At 42.1% G+C, this 23,112-nt stretch overlaps 1 protein-coding gene across 3 annotated transcripts in view; it reads left to right on the top strand.

The window, feature by feature from the left end:
- Nucleotides 1-23,112, top strand: part of traf2a (Tnf receptor-associated factor 2a) — a 41,331-nt gene that overhangs the window by 4,733 nt on the left and 13,486 nt on the right. For all 3 annotated transcript variants that reach the window (XM_026186442.2, XM_080309235.1, XM_080309236.1), the window contains 6 exons: nucleotides 496-574; nucleotides 917-1,015; nucleotides 15,808-15,969; nucleotides 16,880-16,954; nucleotides 17,083-17,157; nucleotides 20,039-20,521. In XM_026186442.2, the coding sequence (XP_026042227.1) occupies nucleotides 496-574; nucleotides 917-1,015; nucleotides 15,808-15,969; nucleotides 16,880-16,954; nucleotides 17,083-17,157; nucleotides 20,039-20,521 (973 nt within the window). The remainder of the gene's footprint in view (nucleotides 1-495; nucleotides 575-916; nucleotides 1,016-15,807; nucleotides 15,970-16,879; nucleotides 16,955-17,082; nucleotides 17,158-20,038; nucleotides 20,522-23,112) is intronic.

The following is a 23,112-nucleotide window of genomic DNA, read 5'->3' as shown; positions in this document are numbered from 1 at the left end:
CGGTTCGCGGTCAGTAAGCACAACCAGAATTCATACATAAGGCGCGCTGTCGATTTTTGAGAAAATGAAAGGATTTTAGTCCGTGCAGCCCCTCCTGGCTGCATGTCGTTAGCGTGGTTAGCTCGTTAGCGCGGTTAGCTCGCTAACACGTTGACGCCATCCAGCCCCACGCACGGTAACTCGCTAACGGAGATTTTCCGCTTTCATCTTGTCATTGCCTGCAGGTGAAGCTATGGGGGAGGGGGAGTTGTGTTCAGTGAAGGAGAGGCCAGGCAGAGTAACGTTGCGTAGAGACAAAAGTGGACGAAAGAGAGGCAAACCTGCGGCTCCACAAGTATAATTATAACGTAACATAGACTATATCGATATAAACGATATTGTCACATCTTATATCTCGTATGAAAATATATCGATATTTTTAAAAAACTCGATATATCGCCCAGCCCTACCACAGTGTTTATTATTTATGTGTGTTTTTTTTTTTCTCTTTGGAAGTTGTGGACCACAGAAATGCAGTGCATGCATCAAAGAAGACCTGTTTGAGGAACCCACCTCGATCCTTAAGCAAGGTGGTGTAAGTACATTTTATTACAGTTCCACTTTATTAGCATTTTTAGCAGTTTTCTTAATAGAGTTTGGCCTGGTTTGGAATTTTTATAAAGCACTGTAATGTCATGGTCATTGTTTCTGTTCAAATCTAATGGCCTGCAGTTTAGATCCAACACAACAGAAACTTTGTGACTGCTCTATAGGTCTTAGCAGTAACAACAATAGATGGAACAGCTATAGCCATTTTATCCTCTGACCATATGTCCTGAATCTCCCTGAAAAATGAAATTGGTGCATCCTGGCTTAATCTGAACTGAAGATGCAAACCAAACAACACTGACAACAACCTCCTTTTTTTCCCACCCAGGCTTTCCCTGACAATGCAGCCCGCAGAGAAGTGGAGGCCTTGGCAGCTGTCTGTCCCAATGAAGGATGCATATGGACTGGAACTGTCAAAGAATTTGAGGTGATTTCAATCAATCAATCAATCAATCAAAGCTTTATTCGCCACATGCAGGTTGCCCTGCAGTGAAATGGGACCCCCCCCCCCCCCCGACCTTACACACACAACACAGACATTACATGGGGATACAAGTCGGAGATTGGTAGCGTTACAGAAAAAACACTGAAATGTACACTACAATGGGAAAGTACAAGAGGAAAAAAAGAGACCTCTACTCATGCTGTACTTCCATGGTAGGATAGCATGAGAACAGGAAACAAAAAAACTCCTCTGCACAAAAAGCACCTAATGTCCACAGCACAACATCGTGACAGTCGTTATCAGGGAGTGTTTGTTCGGCTCCGGCCTTGAGCCCACAGCTGGCGTCAAAGGGGTAGCCGCATTATAATGGTGATTTTTCTTTTACAAACAACTCATGAGAATTTCAAGCTGTTTTTAACACTCCGACACCGACACTGGTCTCTCAATCTCCCGTTGGATAGCTGCGAGTTTCTTCATGATGTTATTTACCTTCAATTCTGTGGTCTTTTCAGTCTTTTGCTCACAGAGCAGATTCTGAGACCTCACGACCGCAGCCAACTGATCCGCGATGTAATCCAGCTTCTGCCCAGAGGTGTTGTTCCGAGTGGATTCTTCCCTGATGTAATCCAATGTACGCTCAGAGGTACTCAGTGAGCCTTCACTGCAGCCGTTAGCGCCTCCAAGCTCTTAACCATGCTGCATTCAGTGAGTCCTTTCTGAGAAGCCGCACCTCGTCCCATCGTTTCAATCCCAGCGGGCAGCCTTGGGGGGGTTTGAACAGCCGGTTCCGCTTTCTTAATTCTCCAACAAGCCAGGGCCAAGCCAACTCCGATCAGCAAGAACCCTGTTATCATGGTTCCGAATAGGTAGATATCTTCAGCGTCCTCAATCGACAGTCCCGCCAGGCACACGATCCTCCATGTCTGCCACCCGTCCATCGTGTATCCGGCAGGGAAAGTCCCTCCAGGGCCCAGACTTCTCATTGAGAAAAGGGTGTCAATAGCATTTAGAGACCAGTGCTCTTTATATTGGTCAATAAGAGGACAACAGTTCAGCATGTCATCCCCCGGCCCTCAGAGGAAATTTGGGAAGCGACAACATTGAACTAGTGTCCTTTGTTATTGTGGCACAAACAAGAGAGAAGCAGATCCAGCGTAGACTAGGACAACTCCCCTGCCAAAAGATGACAACGCTACAAAACATGAGGTTGGCAGAGTGATAACAAAACAAGAGACACAACATACGAAAGAGACCTTCAGGCCATTTGACAGCTGGCAGAGCAGGGGAAGAGGGAAAACAGCCCATTGTCTGAAACCTGCAGGAATGAAACCATTGTTTTGTGTGTGGAGATCATGGACACTAAGCAGTGGGATGCTTAAAGCATACCAAATTTCAGGGAAACAAGACAGTCTTTTTTAAGCGAAAGCCAGAAGCCTGTCAGCAGGGCCTTCCAGTAAGCATTGAACCCAAGCAGCTAAAATCATATCAGCCGACATCCACATTCTCAATTATACAGTAAGACCACGTCAAGAACTTCTTGATGAAGACCTTGATCTTTATGCAGTTAATGTCCAAAACATCTCCTATGATTGTTGGGTAGAGCTCACCGTCAACTTGGCAGGGAATAACAATCCCAATCTCACCATTCAAGCCCCCTTCTTGGTTAGCCAGCTGTCACTGCCCCAGACTTTACTAGGAGCTGATGTGCTCATCAAGAGACAAGAACTTTAAGGTGATGCTGGGGCTGCACGATTAATTGTTAGAAAATCACGATCTCAATTCATACTTATGTGCGATCTCATTTCCAAATGACGATTTAAAAAAAAAAAAAAAGGAAAAAAAAAGGGAAAAAAAAAGAAGACGACTGATAGGTTTGTAGCTTGAACCCATCCGCTGGAACGTTGAAGACAATATAATTACACTGCTAAGCAAGACACAAATAGGCAAAGTTCTTCATGTTACTCGTGCACGGGAGAGACCGGACAGAGTGCCGTTCCTCCACTTGACCCCAGTTGCTCTCGTCCGTTCTCCCGTACCACTGTCCTTTTATTGAGGTTACATGAATATGCATAGGTTCATTAACATGTGATGTCTACATACACACAAAGAGTACCTTGCCTGTGTGTGTGTGTGTGTGTGTGTGTGTGGGGGGGGGGGGGTACTGCTGATCAAAGGGTCATAAAAGCACACAAGCAAACATCCTTGGTCAGGAAGAGGGTAGACCCCCCCTCATCCTAGATAACACAGTAAGGAAGTCCAGCAGTTCATTTATACACAAAAAGCACTTAGACTAAAACAGACGTAACTACGTTAATCCTATCATAAAACAATAAGAGAAGGTATGACCTCTCTCATGCTCCCAGGATGTAGGTGTGGAATGCACACCAAGCCTCTGTAGCCTGTTAAAGATCACACAACTTATCACTACACAATTGATTATACACCTCTAAGCATCTATGGTTAAATATTTCTAAGCATAAATGACAATCAACAATACAAAACCTAACAACGACGATTGTACCGCATTTTGATCTGGGACGTAATCTGCATGAAAACAAGCGCTCACTCTTCCTGCTCAACAAATGACAAGGGCGGAGCCTTATACCACGTGATACAGAAGCTGGCTGCTAAAATTGGCAGGGAAAAAAACAATGGAGAGCACGTCAGGGATGACGAGAAAGTGACAGGAGAAAATCCGTCCCGGTCAACCACTCAAACATCAATAACGGGAACCTTATACAGCGCTTCCCTATACCCGTCGAACTCCCGCAGGCACAAAGAAATTACGGAGGCTATTACTTATCACCTGACCAAAGATATGGCTCCCATCAACACTGAGCAAAACGAGGGATTTAGGAAAATGATCAACACCCTAGACAAACGCTACACAGTGCCGTCCCGCAACTATTTTTCTATTGTTGCACTACCTGCTCTATACACGCAGTGTCGAGCAACGGTGGAGACGGAATTTCAAGCTGTACAACATTTTGCGGCAACGACAAAATGTCAGACATTTGTTGTTTTTATGTTTATTTATTGTTTTTATGTTCAGTCTCAACTGTTACGAAGTCGATGTGCAGTTAATAAGTGCAATAAATGTTTATACTGGAAAAGAAAATCGTGAGAGAATCGTGATCTCAATTTTAAGCAAAAAAAAATCGTGATTCTCATTTTATGCAAAATCGTGCAGCCCTACGTGATGCCATTGCCACAGTTGTCAACCTCTTATGCAATGCCTTTGTGATGGGGGGAAGAACAGGTGATGGCCATTGTTTGTTTCACCCAGTTTGGGCAAGTAAATATTGTGACCCAGCTACAGTAAGAGTAGGACAAACAATATTCTCATTCCAACTGGAAGAGTGGTACAGGTGTTGTGCAGAGTACCCCCAAACTTTGACATCTCCGATCCCCTTGTTTTGTAATAACCTACAGAGGAGGACAGTGTCCTAGCACAGCTGAGTTCAGGGAATGGCCTTCTGGAGGTCCAGAACTCCAGTCACCCTTGTGTCAAGGTCCCGATCTCTAACCACTCAAAACAAGAGATCACACTACCAAGGAGAACACTTCTCGGTACAATTCAGCATGTTACCAACCTTATTAAGATGGGCCCACCAGAGACACAAAAGACTGTTTCCACACAAACCAAAACAATCACAGCTCAAAGGCTTGAGGTAAAAGAAGATTTTCAAGAACTGTTGGTAAAAAGATGGATTTTTAAGTCTGATTCACCCTGTTCTGCCCCATTCTTATGTGTGAGGAACAACCGTAGCTCCCTACACCTCTGTTGATTATCGGCTTTTGAATAACAAAACAGTGAGCGACTGACACCCCCTCCCTCGGACTCCACTGACTCATGGTCATGCAGCTAGTTTTTGATATTGGATCAGACCTACCACTAAGGTTTCATAGTAGAACAATTAAGGTGCTTGACAGCTTTCATAACTCCTTGGGTGGACTGTATAAGTGCCTAGGCCGACCCAACCAAAAACAAAGCTGGCAAGGCAGCCGCTGTTGTTTTTTTGTTTTTGTTTTTTTCTCTCTCAATGATTACATCCCCAGGTTCAAATATCCCACCAAACATCACCCTCAGGCAGTTATCTGGTATTGGTCACTCAAGAGCCCCAGGGGAAACCTGGAAGAGAGACTAAATTGCACACTGCGTTGTAAATGCTATGGACTCTGGGAGAAAAAGAAAAGGAGAACTGGAAAGACCACTGTTACGTTCCCCTGAGGGGTCTAGGCGGTGAGGGGGAAGTAACAAAAGGTGTCCAGGTCAGAAAAAGGAGTCAAGGAGGCAAAAGGGTTAAATTAAAGAGTTTTATTAAAGTAGCTCAACTAAGAGAGACGGACAAGCCGCTATCACCATTTAAGAAAAACAAACAAAAACTCAGGCGTTGGTCAATAAAGCAAAGTCAAAAGGAAAGCGCAGCTCACTAGCTGGAAACCACAAACACAGCTCACTAGCTGCAATCACCACAAAACACAGACAGCTCACTAGCTGCAAACACCACAAAACACACACAATGCCTTCACTACAGAACTACACACAAGCGAAAGAGAAATGTGTTGTGTCAAAAAGTCAACCATTAATTGAAAAGCCCACACTCCCCCCAGTCCTGCCTGCTCAGAATCTAGCCTGTCCTAGCTTCTGGAGCGTACCAGGCTCGAGGCCACTTTAAAGGCGAATCATCAAGTGCCAAAAGGCACCGACAAGCCTACCCCCAACAGAGAATTAATCCCCACCCGGGTTTGCTCCGAAAATAAAAAAGGCAAAACAAAAAAACGAGTGTCCGAAGGAAGAGCAAATGCTCAGCTAGACACTCCCCTGTGCTAGCCGGGGAGAGCAGCAGTTGCCAAATGACCTTCACACAACACACAAACACCTGTACGCACTTGTAATCAACCCAATTCCTTTCATTCCGATCCCGGACGAGCCCCCACTTTGTTACGTCCCCACATAAAAGTCTAGGCGATGAGGGTGGGGGACAGTAACAATTAGATCCAGGTGGAATGAAAAGAACGCCAGGCAGAGGTATTTAACATAAAATAGATCTTTATTGTAGGCAAACACCTCAATAATCATATAAATGGCAACAACAAAAGGAGACAGCACCGCTGCTATAATAAGAAATCAGGGAGGTCAACCCAAAGGGGTAATGACCACTCAACAAAGAAAGCAACAGTAAGGTTTCAACAGAAAGAGACAGCAACGCTGCTAACAAACAATATCCAAGCAGGCCACACAAACTAATGAAGGCCGCCGTCACTCATGGGCAATCACTGCTCAGTTAAACACTACTCACAAAGAGCCACACACCAGAAGGCTGGTCATACGCAGCAGGCTGTTCCACACCTAAGCCAGTAGCACGCTCTGACCAGCACAGAGGAAATCCACCAGAAACCTCTCCCTCCTCCTCCACACTGCTCTTCTCCAGCTTATATCACCCCTGAGGGTAATTGGTTGTAATGAGAGCAGATGAGCACCAGGTGTGACCTAAAGGAGAGGGCAGGGGCAGAGAGAGACAAGGGGAGGGGCCAGAACGAAGGAGGAGGAGAGAGAGAAGACAACACCACGCCCACACACTCCCACAGCCTCCCAGGATGTAACAACCACCTACCACATATCATTAATGTGTACAACTGTACAAAGCATGAGGCTACAGGGCTCTTCCCCTACTACTTGTTTTATGGCCATCATCTATGTCGCCCCATTGACCTCCTTTTTGGACTCTAAAGATCAGGAGGCTGAAACACCAAGTGGTTATGCCAAGAAGTGGACAGGAATGATTCAGGTATACTGAATAGCAAATGCAAACGGGCAACGAGCTCTTATTGTAAAGGACTTTATGACAAGAGTGCCCTCCATTGTGGGGATATAGTTCTTGTACACAACCTCATTGAAAGAGGAGGTCCTGTGCAACTTAGACCCCTGTTGGTAACAGGACATCTACACTGCGAAAGAACAGATAGGGGACAACCCTGTCTATAGATTATGCCCAGAGAGAGAAGGTGTAGCAGGAGGTACCGCAACCTCCTGCTACAGGTGAATGACCTGCCAATTGAGCCCACACAGTCCTGCTGCAAATAGATTAAAGCCACAGATGAAAATGAGGAAGTCATCAGATCCCTCAAAATCAGCAGAACGGGCACGGAGTTGGGATTCAAGTTACTCTGAAGGAGGGGAAGATGTGTCTTATTACTGGCTGTGAATACCTGTAGAGACCTGTGTGTTCACATACCCACCCATTCATTGGTCAACACGTATATCAGGCTCACCCCGCTGTGGGTTTTGCTGAAATCCACCCATGGTACTGTACTGACCTGTGTTGCTCTCACCCACACTCTCACCATTTCAGGCCCCCGTCAACCCTCACCAGTCACATATCCAATCCTGAACTACTGAGACAGACCTAAGCATATATACACACTCTATCAGCATTTCAAACTGCCCCTACTTTATAGTGTTGTTTTTATAATATCTGTTGGGTAATATACACTGTTTATTCTGACATGGTTCATATAAAATTTTAATTGTTGGTGGCTTGGATCCTTATGGTCAATTGTCAGGAGCCACTTTATGATGTTGAGGAGTATCTGGCACACAAAAAATGGTATGACTTTTGTGTTCATATAGTCATTTTAAGTTCTGTGTTAATTTTACTTGTGTAAGCCATGACAAACAAAATATTTTTGTATTGAAGGTAGAGCTGGGCGATATAAGATTTTTTCATATCACGATATGTTTTTTTCATTTCAGGCGATAACGCTATATATCACGATATAAGCCAAATAACTATATTTGTAGGATTTAAATGTGCCGTTGCTCACAAGTAAAATGTGAAATAATCAGCAGCTTGTTTTGATTTAAATATTTATTTCCCATAATAAGTTCAACAGGGTAGATGTACTTAAGGAACATGAGACTTTTTCAGATAAATAAAGGCAAATATTGCAAACTACACAAAAGGCAGCCGCTAAAGCGTTTAAGTTTCAAAATACAACAAACAAAACAGAATAATTGTCAATTCCACTTAAAAACAAAATATTAATTCTAAAAATAAATCCTAGTTTGTTTTACAGAAGAACAGACAAAATTGACTAACTTTTGTCAATATCAAATAAACTGAGAACTAAAAGGAAATTCTCAATCTCTCCTTGTTGTATAGCTTAGCTTTTCAAACAGTTTTAACAGTTACTTTAGTCTGACAAAAGCCGAATGACGAATTAGCGCTTCCAGTCAGAGATTGAGCATGCACCGCTTTATTGTATTTCCAGACTTGCTTTTGGCACAACAGTGTGCGCTACTCTGTTTTTTGTCAGACTTGAAATAGCCGAAATACCTTCTATTACCGCGGAAGCACTAGCTGGTAGTCGGGCCGTACGCGTGTCTTAGTGCAGTTGAACATAATCCACAAAGTCCGCTTGTAGTTGAAAAACAAACAGGCAAACATTTATTTCCACAGTTTGAAATACAGTGATCCATTTGAATGTTCCTGTACACTGCAAACACGGTAAGAAACAGTTTTTCTCCACAGCTAGTTAAAGCCCCCGTAGCTCCACACTGCCCGTCGCGAACGCTCCCCCCGTGCACAGTTACCGTGTGTTAAAGGAACAGTACGTACAAATTAAATAAGGCAAGAAAAAATACAATTTAACTGCAAATCTTACGCTAAACAAATTATAAAGTAAAAACTGAAATTCCCCATTATCTTACACTTATCCTTATCCAAAATCATTCATATTATTAAGAAATATAGACTCTGTGCAATCTGACTAAACTAAGAGATGATTAGACCTTTATCCTATACATTCCCGACCGCTAATTGTTCTATAAACTTATAAACAATTATTAACAATTTGGCACAATGATCAAGTTCAACAACATAGGCATTCAGTCCTTAGAACATAATTTCTTCTGATGTCAGAGGTCACCAGTACATGACATACCGTGGGAGTCCAGCCTTTACCACTGACTCATACTGCTTCTAGGAGCAGACAGACCTTAGTGATCGGTCTATCGAGTTCACTGGTCTTGGTCTTCACACGAACCCTGCAAACAAGGCCATGTTCATCCGGCATGGCTTGAGTGACTCTACCAATGAGCCAAGAGTTTCTCAGTGCTGTTTCGTCCACGAGCAAAACGATGTCTCCAGGCACAAAGTTCCTAGACACCCGTGTCCACTTCTGCCGTGTCTGAAGCTGAGGCAAATACTCTCTCACCCAGCGCTTCCAGAAAAGAGCCCCCGTAGCTCCACACTGCCTGTCGCGAACACTCCCCCCGTGCACAGTTACCGTGTGTTAAAGGAACAGTACGTACAAATTAAATAAGGCAAGAAAAAATACAATTTAACTGTAAATCTTACGCTAAACAAATTATAAAGTAAAAACTGAAATTCCCCATTATCTTACACTTATCCTTATCCAAAATGATTCAAATTATTAACAAATATATACACTCTGTGCAATCTGACTAAACTAAGAGATGATTAGACCTTTATCCTATACACCTTCACACTACGGAACTTCTATGGCTCTTCCGGCAATCTCTCCGGCATTGGAACCATCATCTGTGTTCTCTTCGGTAACCTTCGGTCACGCTCTCGGTTGATTTTTCTCTAGTCAGCACACTCATTTCCTCCATTACCCAGGCGGCACGGCGGCTGGCTGCTTCCCAAACAAATACACATGTGCGGCTTGGCACTTGTGCTGTACGTAACAAGTCACGTGACGTGACGCTGCGGCTGTGATTGGTTCGGCTCTGCACTACTTAATTTGCATTGGCTGTCCTTTTTTTTTTTTTTTTTTAAGAGGACAAGCGAGATGAGGCCTATCGCAATAGTTTAATTTTTCTATCAAGAAAAAGTTATTTCACAATACATATTGTTATCGTTCTATCGCCCAGCACTAATTGAAAGAAATTAAGTAATTAATTATACCTGTGGTGACAACAGATGGTTATTTTTTTTAAATCAATGATGTAAACGGAGAGTGGAACCAGCCGAGCAGAACCAATGCATTCTGAAATGATGACATTGAACCAGTAGTATGTGGCAGGGACTAAACACGATCACAGACTTTAGAGGGAAAACCAGCACACCGCAGACCACGGCCTCTCTGTGTGAGGATCTAAACGTATTCTACGCTAGATTCGACACAGCGAACACCATGAGACCGGACAGTGTGCGCACCGCGGATGACGTCAGTGCACACACTGTGTCTGAGGAGGATGTGCGGAAGTGCTTCAGGAAGGTGAACGCGCGCAAAGCTACTGGTCCGGACGGGATTCCCGGCCGCGTCCTCAGATCATGCGCGGCTCAGCTGGCTGGAGTGTTCACACACATCTTCAACCTTTCCCTCTCTCTGTCTGTAGTCCCAGCCTGCTTCAAAATGGCCACCATCGTCCCTGTACCCAAATCCTCCACCATCTCCTCACTGAACAACTGGCGACCTGTAGCCCTGACCCCCATCGTAAGCAAATGCTTCAAGAAGCTGGTCAGGGACTTCATCTGCTCTGCACTACCCGACTCACTGGACCCTCTACAGTTCGCATACCGCCACAACAGGTCCACTGATGATGCCATAGCCCTGACACTACATACTGCCCTGTCACACCTGGAGAAGAGAGACACGTATGTGAGAATGCTGTTTGTAGATTACAGCTCAGCATTCAATACCATCGTTCCCTCGAAGCTAGACAGGAAACTGCAGGATCTAGGACTGAGCAGCTCCCTCTGCAGCTGGATCCTTAGCTTCCTGTCTGACAAACGCCAAGTGGTCAGACTGGGCAGCATCACCTCATCCCCCATCACACTGAACACTGGTGCTCCACAGGGGTGTGTACTGAGCCCTCTCCTATACTCACTCTACACCTACGACTGCACAGCCACTAACAACTCCAACATCATTGTGAAGTTTGCGGACGACACTACAGTGGTGGGTCTTATCACCAACGGTGATGAGACGGCCTACAGGGAGGAGGTCAGCGCCCTGACCCACTGGTGTCAAGACAACCATCTCACACTCAACGTCGCAAAGACAAAGGAGTTGATAGTGGACTTCCGGAGGTGCAGAGAAGTACACACCCCCATCACCATCAACGGCGCTGCTGTGGAGAGAGTGAGCAGCTTCCGGTTCCTTGGTGTACATCTGGCTGAGGATCTTACGTGGTCAGTACACACAAACAAAACAGTGAAGAAGGTGCAGCAGCGCCTCTTCTTTCTCAGGAGACTGAAAAGATTTGGCATCCTCAGGACCTTCTATCACTGTGCCATTGAGAGCATCCTCACTGGATGCATCACCACCTGGTATGGCAACAGCACCGCCTACAACTGCAAAGCTCTCCAGCGAGTAGTGCGGTGCTCTGAACGGATAATTGGAGGTGAGCTTCCCTCCCTCCAAGACATCTACAGGAAGCGCTGCCTGAGGAAAGCGGGGAGGATCATCAAGGACTCCAGTCACCCCAGCCATAAACTGTTCAGACTACTTCCCTCAGGAAGGAGGTTCTGCAGCATCCGGTCCCGAACCAGCAGACTGAGAGACAGCTTCTTCCACCAGGCCATCAGACTGCTGAACACGTCATAGACACCTCAGCTTCACTACTGGAACTTCAACATTATGGACTCCATACTGTACAGTAATGCCACTGTTTTGCACATGTCTCAACTCTGTATATTTTTATATATTTTATTTATTGTTTACTCTATTTAATTTGTAAAATATGTGTATACACACACACACACACACACACACACGTAGAAAAATATTTAGTATACACATCCAGAAATGCATATACTATTATATATTGTACATATATTTATTAGTTTCAGATGTAGCCATTCTTGTATTTTGCTTGTTTACGTTATTGTGTTTTGCACAACTCTGTTGCTTGTGAAGCTCGCACACGAGAATTTCACTCACATGTACTGTACCAATGTACCTGCACATGTAATGTGACAATAAAAGTGATTTGATTGTGATTTGATTTGATTTGAGTATCATTTGTTAATTTGGAATAACCAGTTTTGTGACATATCTATATATGTACAGTATATATTGTATGTACAGTGGGGCAAAAAAGTATTTAGTCAGCCACCGATTGTGCAAGTTCCCCCACCTAAAATGATGACAGAGGTCAGTAATTTGCACCAGAGGTACACTTCAACTGTGAGAGACAGAATGTGAAAAAAAATCCATGAATCCACATGGTAGGATTTGTAAAGAATTTATTCGTAAATCAGGGTGGAAAATAAGTATTTGGTCAATAACAAAAATACAACTCAATACTTTGTAACATAACCTTTGTTGGTAATAACAGAGGTCAAACGTTTACTATAGGTCTTTACCAGGTTTGCACACACAGTAGCTGGTATTTTGGCCCATTCCTCCATGCAGATCTTCTCGAGAGCAGTGATGTTTTGGGGCTGTCGCCGAGCAACACGGACTTTCAACTCCCGCCACAGATTTTCTATGGGGTTGAGGTCTGGAGACTGGCTAGGCCACTCCAGGACTTTCAAATGCTTCTTACGGAGCCACTCCTTTGTTGCCCGGGCAGTGTGTTTTGGATCATTGTCATGTTGGAAGACCCAGCCTCGTTTCATCTTCAAAGTTCTCACTGATGGAAGGAGGTTTTGGCTCAAAATCTCATGATACATGGCCCCATTCATTCTGTCCTTAACACGGATCAGTCGTCCTGTCCCCTTGGCAGAAAAACAGCCCCATAGCATGATGTTTCCACCCCCATGCTTCACAGTAGGTATGGTGTTCTTGGGATGCAACTCAGTATTCTTCTTCCTCCAAACACGACGAGTTGAGTTTATACCAAAAAGTTCTACTTTGGTTTCATCTGACCACATGACATTCTCCCAATCCTCTGCTGTATCATCCATGTGCTCTCCGGCAAACTTCAGACGGGCCTGGACATGCACTGGCTTCAGCAGCGGAACACGTCTGGCACTGCGGGATTTGATTCCCTGCCGTTGTAGTGTGTTACTGACGGTGACCTTTGTTACTTTGGTCCCAGATCTCTGCAGGTCATTCACCAGGTCCCCCCGTGTGGTTCTGGGATCTTTGCTCACCGTTCTCATGATCATTTTGACCCCACGGGATGAGATCTTGCGTGGAGCCCCAGATCGAGGGAGATTATCAGTGGTCTTGTATGTCTTCCATTTTCTGATGATTGCTCCCACAGTTGATTTTTTTCACACCAAGCTGCTTGCCTATTGTAGATTCACTCTTCCCAGTCTGGTGCAGGTCTACAATACTTTTCCTGGTGTCCTTCGAAAGCTCTTTGGTCTTGGCCATGGCGGCGTTTGGAGTCTGACTGTTTGAGGCTGTGGACAGGTGTCTTTTATACAGATGATGAGTTCAAACAGGTGCCATTCATACAGGTAATGAGTAGAGATGGACCGATCCGATATTACGTATCGGTATCGGTCCGATACTGACCTAAATTACTGGATCGGATATCGGAGAAAAATAAAAAATGTAATCCGATCCATTAAATATCACGAAAGCACCTCACAAAACTTGCAACACACCGTAACTCACCTCAGAACGTTAGCACGTCGGAGCAGTATGCATCACGTGATAGAGCGGCTGTGGCATGCCGACCTGTCAGTGGTCTGGATAGCATTTGGAGCTTCGCTAGCAACCCGGCATTTCATCTCCGACAAAGTTATCCCAAGAGAAGTAAAGCAAGTGTGTAAGTCCATCTCTGAATGTTTGTAAAGCATTCCTGCGTTAAGCTTAACAAGCGATATATGGAGCGACTGCCTCTTCTTGCTGCTACTTCAATCATGAAACTGCTTAACGATCAGCTGATCGGCTTTTCTGTCGCGAGTCCGTGTCTCTAGTTTGCTTTTGGCCCACTTTGCACCAGAAAGAGGAAACCAGCGGATAAACAACAGCAGCACGTTTAAGCTTGATCAGCTGTTGTTAGAATTTATTTAATATTACTTTCTACTCGAGGATCTTTTTCTACATAGCTGACGCTGGTAACTGTGCAGGGGCGGATCTAGCAAAGTTTAGCCAGGGGGGCCGATAGGGCATTAACAGGGAAAAGGGGGCACAAAGACATACTTTTCTTTCTTATTCTCATTTAAAATGTCTAGCTTTTAATAAATAATTATCTTACACCCAAAGTTTTAATTTGATGTAAAATGAATAGAAGTCAATTACTGTATATAGTAACTATTAAGTCTAATATATATACCCTAGTAAGCTATAGTACTTTTTCCTTTGGGAAGGTACCATCTGTGCAGTCTGCAATTTTGTTGAAGAAAGATGTTGAATCTATTTAATATTTCTTGAAAAATAATTGATTTCTGTGCATTTTTTTTCACACTGCATCAAATTAAGGTTGATTACGTCGATTAAGCATCATGAGGTGGAGCGTGAGGGGTGGTTCCCTATTTTTTATTTATTTATTTTTGTTGTTGCTGGGAGTTGGAACCCTATTAGTTAGGTTGCTTAATATTTATGCTAAGTACTCTTTAAAATACCAGAATAGGGAGGATGGTGTAGGTTTAAGTTTATTAGATTGATCAGTATTGCTGAACTATGAAATATTTTTTTTTTGCATACAGGTATAACAGAATAGCTTTAGTGTAGTTGTTGTTTTAAACTTGAGTATGAACTTATACAAAATGCAGCAAGATATTTAAAAAACAGTTTTGTTTATTAAAAAACACTATATCGGATTCATATCGGTATCGGCAGTTATCCAAATTTATGATATCGGTATCGGACATAAAAAAGTGGTATCGTGCTATCTCTAGTAACGAGTGGGGAACAGAAAAGCTTCTTACAGAAGACGTTACAGGTCTGTGAGAGCCAGAGATTTTCCTTGTTTGAGGTGACCAAATACTTATTTTCCACCCTAATTTACGAATAAATTCTTTACAAATCCTACCATGTGGATTCATGGATTTTTTTTTCACATTCTGTCTCTCACAGTTGAAGTGTACCTCTGGTGCAAATTACTGACCTCTGTCATCATTTTAAGTGGGGGAACTTGCACAATCGGTGGCTGACTAAATACTTTTTTGCCCCACTGTATATATGTTTGCCTACTGGTGGTGGTCAGAGGGCCCGGTGGCGCCAGTGTCCAGCAGCCTCACCTCTATCAGTGTGCCCCAGGGCAGCTGTGGCTACAACGTAGCTCACCATTGCCAGTGTGTGAATGTGTGTGTGAATGGGTGAATGACTGAATGTAGTGTAAAGCGCTTTGGGATCCTTAGACTGAGTAAAGCACTATACAAATGCAGGCCATTTACCATTTATATGTCTGTATTTGCAGGAGTTTACTCTTACACTTATATTTTTTTCATCATTACCCATATGAACTTTTGCACTTTTTGGATGGATGCATTTTATGTGACTGGAATGGGTTCTATGTGGCAACAAGAGAGATTTTCCCAGGGGGCAGTAAGGCAGATCTTGGATCTTGATTGCTTTTCCACTGTAGTGTGACTACTCATTAAGGCTGTTCTGGTCGACTGAACTATTGCCTAGTGTTGAACTTGGCTCAGTCATGCAACTTCTAACTGAAAAATTAGAGTATGTTCTTCTAAAATGGTTTTAACAACTTTTTGTACATGTTTTATTTTATTTTATTACCTGGTCAGTATTCTCACCTCAAAAGGGTTTAACTTGGCCTCATGTGAGATACAACATAATACTATATCTGCTCATTGTAACGTCATCAAGTTAACCGTACAAACAATTTTATCATACAGTAATTGGACAATATGTAAAGTTGTTTTGGTCACCTACAGGCCAGCCACGAGGGCAACTGTGACTTCATGATCATCCTCTGTCCTTCCTGTAAAGAGCTCATGAGAGCCAATGAGCAGGAACGCCACAATGAGAGAGAGTGTCCGGAGAGAACGCTCAACTGCAAATACTGCAAAGAACCCTTCCTGTTAAAGAATATCAAGGTCAGGCTTCTCTCTGTTACAGTAATGCATCATAAAAAGAGCTGTTGCATTCTGAAACATTAACATGATGCTAATTTAGTTGACGTTTATGTTATGATGCAGTATATGTGATTAAATGCATATGATAAAATATTGTAATCTCAACCTTTGCTTATTACGTTTTCCATGGTATTCAGCCTTATCTTATGGCCATCTTGTCTCAGCACTTAGTCATCAGTGAAGTATAAGATATGTAGAAGTATATGGCAAGTGTGTCCAATATTTCATGGGAAATGATCTGAGCCTGGTTCTGCCGGATGTTTCTTCCTATTAAAAGGGAGTTTTTCCTTCTCACTGTCACCAAAGTGCTTGCTCATAGGGGGTCATATGACTGTTGGGTTTTTCTCAGTATGTATTATTGTAGGGTCTACCTTACAATAATATAGCACCTTGAGGCGACTGATGTAGTGATTTGGTGCTGTATAAATAAAACTGAATTGAATTGAAATGCTGACTCATTGTCACCACATACCCGTAAACACTTGTTTTTGTGCCATTACATTTGGGTTTAAATTTACCCTTCTCAGACATATTCAAGCACACAGATATGATACAAATATAGTTTTAGTGAAATAAAAGGAAAACAAAGATATATTTACCTTTAAAATTAAATTCAGTAAATTCAGTAACCACTGAATGAGCTTTCACCCATATTGTGGTATTTCAGTGATAGTCATCTGTACACCTACAAACAGGACTAACAACAATAACATCTAATTTGGCTAATTTATGTAATTTTCTTATATCAGTATGAACTACCTCTGCATGCCTTGAGGCATCTATATAGTTAAACTGGTGTTAAGTTAAATAGTTAAGGCAAGGAGCTGGACGAGAAGTGTTTTCTTTTATTCTGGTCTACTTATTTTTTCAGGCTCATGATGAGATCTGTCCAAAGTATCCAATGATTTGTGAAGGTTGTGCGAAGAAAAAGATCCCCAGAGAAAAGGTACTGCAGAGATTTAAATTTTTTTTCATAATTCTGTTAGATTAATCTCATTTGCCATTTAGCTAGGGATCAAATTCTACACCGTATTCTACAGATCATTAGCTTCTTTCATATTTTTTGTTTTGCAGTATGTGGACCATATTAAGTTCTGCAGTAAATTTAAAGCTCCATGCAGATTTCATGTTGTTGGCTGCGATACGTCTGTAAGTAGACATTTTTGTCAGAATTTGCTGTATGTGTATCACCTGATCACCTGTTAACATCATAACTATTGAATCATTTAATACCTTGGCAAAATTCAACTAAATCTTCCATGTAGCAGACTAAATTTTTCCAACAGTTTTAACTAAAACAACAAAATGTAAGTACCTTATTTCTTTACTAAAATAACCATAATTTGACAAAGGTTGGGCAGTGTAAAATCTCTATTAAAAAAGTGTATGAATATTCCGCAGTGGTTTGCATATAATGTAAAGCCAAGGTATTATATTATTCAGCAGTTGAAGAGTTGGTTGCTACCCACCTGTATGCAAATACTGTGATGTTGAGTAGGAAGCCTGTTTGTATATTAGCACAGTGCCTATACGAAGTATTCAGCTATTGGGTTTTTAAGACTTTCTCTAAAGGACAGTTGGTTTATACACAATAAAATTTTGATTGCAGCATTCATCCTTTCACTGATGTAGGCTCACATCAGTAGAGACAGGGCTCATTTCCACAACAAAAACTATGCTGAAAAGTGTGTTGATAACCTTCTTTGTGACAGGCTCTGATAGAAATGTATTGAATTATTATAAATACTGAGTGAAAATATAAATGATGAATGAAGAAAGTGGTTGGACTGCTGTTAACAACTGGTATTATTATTACTAGTTGTTAATAATGTCCATGTCACAATTGGTGTTATATGGCAGGCTTAAATAGTAAGAAAAAAGTGTGTAAAATTACAAATTCTGGTAGCTCATTGTCCAGATTGTCCATTTTGTTGTTGTTTTTTAACTGTAGTCATAAAAATCAGAGATTTTAATAGTAGAAAGTGAAAAACATAAACTTTTGTGTTTTTCACAAAGTTACAGAGGTTTTATTAGACACATAGCTAAGCGGTTTGCTGTTTGGCATAAATTGTGACCGTTGAAATTTATTTGGCACTGAGTAGCAGAAATGAGACTTTCTTGTCAGGTGTTATTTTTTTTTTGGAAAACAAAAACAGTTGCTGACAACACTGTACACAACGGTAGACAGGTGCATAATAAGCAAGCAAGTAAGGCAGAAAATAGAGAGTTGTGATGGGAAACTAGTCTCAAAGCACACGGAGAGATGGTGGTGAGGGAAAGAGGGAAAGAAAGAAAGTGAGAATTCATTATAATGTTTTTCAAACGTGATCGTGATCTTGTCTTCTTGCTGGTTGAGTGAGTTTTGGTTGGAGAGTGAAGAAATCTGAAGTTTCGCAATCTGTGAAATGTCGGCTTTTTGCACCCAAAGGGCATGTCCTGTACGTGGGATCCACACTTTGTGTTTACATCTTTTTGCGGAATCTGTTTACCTGCTCTTTAATCTTGTGCTGTTTTGGCTTTTTGGTGATCGTTGAAATGGATTTATGAGTTTTTAGCGGAGTTTCTGTGGATACCACACGTATATTTAAATAACAGATCTGGCAGTACATCACTCTTGCCCCCAGTACCGGGGGCATTGTGGGAGATGTAGTTTATGGTCAATGTGCGCTTTTAAGCAGCATATAGTAAACTTATTTTAAGACAATCATGCACAAGCTCCTGTGGGCCATATAAATGATTTGGCGGGCCACATTTGGGCTGCAGGCCTTGAGTTTGATGTGTTATATGGCATTCTAGCCACTGCTTCCAAACTGGATTCTATCTGAACCACCAGCTGTGGAATCTGCCAACAAAACATTGGCAGTAGATGATTTTGTTGCAGCTTGCAGCCTGTTCCTAACTGGTTTCTGATCTAGTGCATCTTAAATCAAGTTTCTCACAGACCCAGTGATCTGCCGTTAAGAATCTGAAGCAAAGTCTCAGATCTTAAGTCTAACCATTTGAACAAGCCAATTAAAAACAATAAAGAAAAAAATGATTCAACATGATTTCAGTACTAGTTTTAAGTTAAGCCTAATTTGGGAACGTGGTACGTTCCACAATTTTGTTGTACATGTACAATGAAAATAAAGAATTATTCTAGTCCATTAATAAAATGTATGTTTTTAGACTCAATACGAACACTGTTATTGTTCTGTTCTAAAGTTGGGAGCTGTTACTGAGTCTAAGTTCTAGTCCCAGTTTCCAAGAGCTAGCCCAATTAGTCAGTTGTTATACTGAACAGGTAGTCAATGTGGACGTGCCAGGATGGGTAAGATATTCTCACATTTACTGCTACAACAACAGATATCAGCTTGTCACTAGGGAAACAACAAACAGGAATGGCAAGGGATGGATGGTTAGCAGCGATTGAACTTTAAAAATAAGATTAAGATACAGGATTGTTAACTAGTAAATAAACTATAGTTATCTAGGCATTGACATGCTGAGTTGCGAAACATACTGGATTTTTGGTTCATCTGTGAGTAATTCTTTCACTCACTATTGTCCATATTTATCAAAAGATAAAGATCTGAACACTTGTGTGTTCAAGACCACTTAGGATGCCTTTATACTCAATTTTTAACATTATTAGCAAAGCACACAAATAAAATGAAGCCAAACAAAAATAAAGGAAATGATCAAAAATCTATTCCACGTCATCCAAAAAAGTCTTTTTCAGGAAAAAAAAGGACTTAGTTTACATATTAGAGTTGTATTTAACCTGATTAAATTTACATTTTATTAGATGTAGCTAATCTATTTAATGTAATATGCAAATGTTTTTCTGTGCAATCTCTTAAATCTGAACAGTTACAGCTGTGAATACTTTGTATAGTGTATATATCCATTAATTTCTCTATTATTTGCTTTGTGCTCGTATTATTATTTTCTTCTGTGGTGGCAGTGTTTCACATCATCATAATACACAATAAAGGATTTTGTTTAGTTTCCTAATGTGTTTCTGCTTTTATCTTCCATTCATTCCAAGGTGGAGAAAGAGAAGATCCATGACCATGAGCGCCAGTGTTCGTATGAACACCTTAACCTGCTTCTGCATTTCATCATGGGCATCAAGGTGAGCCTGGAGAGCCTGCAACCCCAAAGCCTGGAGGTGGCCAGCCAGAAGCTGCAGGAGCTCCACCAGTCCCTCAGGGATCTGGAACTCAAGATGAGCCAGCTGGGTGGGTGTGTTGCAGCTCCTGTGCAGGGAGCATGTGCCCCGACCCTAACCACATCCTTCACCCCGCTGCCCAGTGCCATGGGTGCCGCTTTGGAACTGCAGCTACAGAGTGAAAAAACCAGAGTGGCTGAGCTAAGCCGGCGCTGCCAGGAGCTGGAGCTCAAAGTGAGCACTTTCGAAAACATTGTCTGCGTCCTCAACCGCGAGATGGAGCGCTCCTGCACTACCATGGAGGCCTACAACCGCCAACACAGACTGGATCAGGACAAGATTGAAATCCTCAATAACAAGGTGTTAAAATGACACATGACCTGTGAACATCCTCAATAAATCCCTTGACTTTACCACAGAGTAAACATTATCTTTCGTAAAGATTTTCACTGTGGCCTATTTACTGCCCTTTGCAGTCCACAGTACAAGTCATTAGGATGCCTCAGCGGCTAAACGCATTGATGAGTCTTCCGTCTCTCTGAAATGCCTGTACCCTGTTATCATTAGTTAGCACTTTAAAATAATTCATAAACCATGGCCAGGTCGTTTCTGATGGGTCAAGTGATTTAAAAATAAATAAATGAATAAATAAATAAATATATATGTGTATATGTATATATGTATATATATATATATATATATATATATATATATATATATATATATATATATATATATATATATATATATATATATGTGTGTATATATATATATGTGTGTATATATATATATGTGTGTATATATATATATATGTGTATATATATATATATGTGTATATATATATATATGTGTGTGTGTATATATATGTGTGTGTGTGTATATATATGTGTGTGTGTATATATATGTGTGTGTGTGTATATATATGTGTGTGTGTATATATATGTGTGTGTGTATATATATGTGTGTGTGTATATATATGTATATGTGTGTGTGTATATATATGTATATATGTGTGTGTATATATATATACATATATATATATATATATATATGTATATATATATGTGTGTATATATATATGTGTATGTGTGTGTATATATATATGTGTGTATATATATATGTGTGTATATATATATGTGTATGTGTGTGTGTATATATATATATATATATATATATATGTGTGTGTGTATATATATATATATATATATATATATATATATATATATACACACACACATATATATGTATATATATATATATATATATATATATATATATATATATATATATAGTTTAACCACTACGCTGGATAGCGTAGTGGTTAAACTACACGCCTTTGGAACAGAGGATCGCAAGTTCGATTCCTGCCTGGGGCGTCTGTATCCAGTAAGGGTCCTAAGGCTAGACCCCCTATGCTAAGCAAGCCTACCGCAGACATGAGCGAGACAGATAAATATGAAGGCATGCCGGCTCGGACGTCGCCCGGATCAACAAGGTCCGCGTCAGGTGTTGAGGAACCAGGGCACCCTGACGAAAAGTGGGCTACTGGAACAAGAAGGCATCGGTGGGCAAGGGACGAAAACAGGGCGTTGTTGGAATGCTACTACGCAAGTAACCCCGGCGGAAGGGGCTACATGAATAGGATGAGGGACCTATGGATTCTTCGATACCCAACATCCACAATGACGGCGAAACAACTAGTAGCTCAGTGTTCCAACATTCGAAAGAAGGGACTGCTCTCACAGCTAGAGATTGACGAGGTACAACACAAATGCTACGGCAAGGAGGAGTCAGGACGCCAGGTCAGGGGGGAGATATCATCACCCCCACCCGAGATTGGGTACATAGCCCCAAGTGCGATAGGAGAAGGATCGTTGAGTGCGAGAGGAGCTGACCTGAAAAATAGGATCATGGCCAAGCTTGAAACCTGGATCCCCCGTAGCCGGTTACCAAGATTACGTGAAGTACCCTCAGAAGGTCTGCTAGATGATGTTAATGCAACACTACGGGCAATACCTACAACCACGATTACCGACACTAACAAGCTGATCTACAATACGGCAGCAGTGATCAGTGAGATGCTTGGCTACAAGTTGAACAGCCACAAGGGGCAGTACCCTCCATGGAGAAGGAGGCTAGAGGGCAAGATCAAAGTAGCACGGAGGGAGGTTAGCCAACTAACGGAGTTGCAGAAAGGTAAGACAAATAAGGTGCCTAAGAAATACAGCAAGCTGTCCATACCTGAGGCCTTGGAAACTGCCAAGCAAAGACTCACAGCCTTGGCCAGCCGCTTGAGGAGGTACACCAGAGAGATAGAAGGCAGGAGAATAAACCAGCTGTTCTCCACAGAACCAGCAAAGGTGTACTCTCAGTGGCAAGGGAACAATAAGAGAACAGCACCACCAAGGCTGGAGACGGAGCAATACTGGAAGAGCATATGGGAGAAGGATGCAACCCATAACGGCAATGCTCAGTGGCTAGTGGATCTGAGGGCAGATCACAGCGACCTCCCTGAACAGGGTCCAGTAACCATCACAGTGGCAGATATCCAAGAAAGGGTCTCCAGTATGAAGAGTTGGACAGCACCAGGGCCCGACATGGTTCACGCCTACTGGCTGAAGAAGCTGACTGCACTCCACGAGCGTCTGGCAGCACAAATGAACCAGCTGCTAGTTAACGAGAGACACCCGGAATGGCTAACCGAAGGCCGGACGGTCCTGATCCCCAAGGACCCCAAGAAGGGACCGGTCCCCTCCAACTACCGACCAATAACCTGCCTCAGTACTACATGGAAGCTCCTGTCAGGCATCATATCGGCTAAGATGAACAGGCACATGGGTCAATACATGAGCGGGACACAGAAAGGAATTGGCAAGAATACCAGAGGTGCAAAACACCAGCTACTGGTAGACAGAACAATCAGCCGAGACTGCAAGACCAGACTGACCAAC

The sequence above is a fragment of the Astatotilapia calliptera genome, chromosome 12 (assembly GCF_964374335.1).
Source record: "Astatotilapia calliptera chromosome 12, fAstCal68.1, whole genome shotgun sequence".
Classification (NCBI taxonomy): Eukaryota; Metazoa; Chordata; class Actinopteri; order Cichliformes; family Cichlidae; genus Astatotilapia; species Astatotilapia calliptera.
This window is presented reverse-complemented; position numbering and strand designations above follow the sequence as displayed.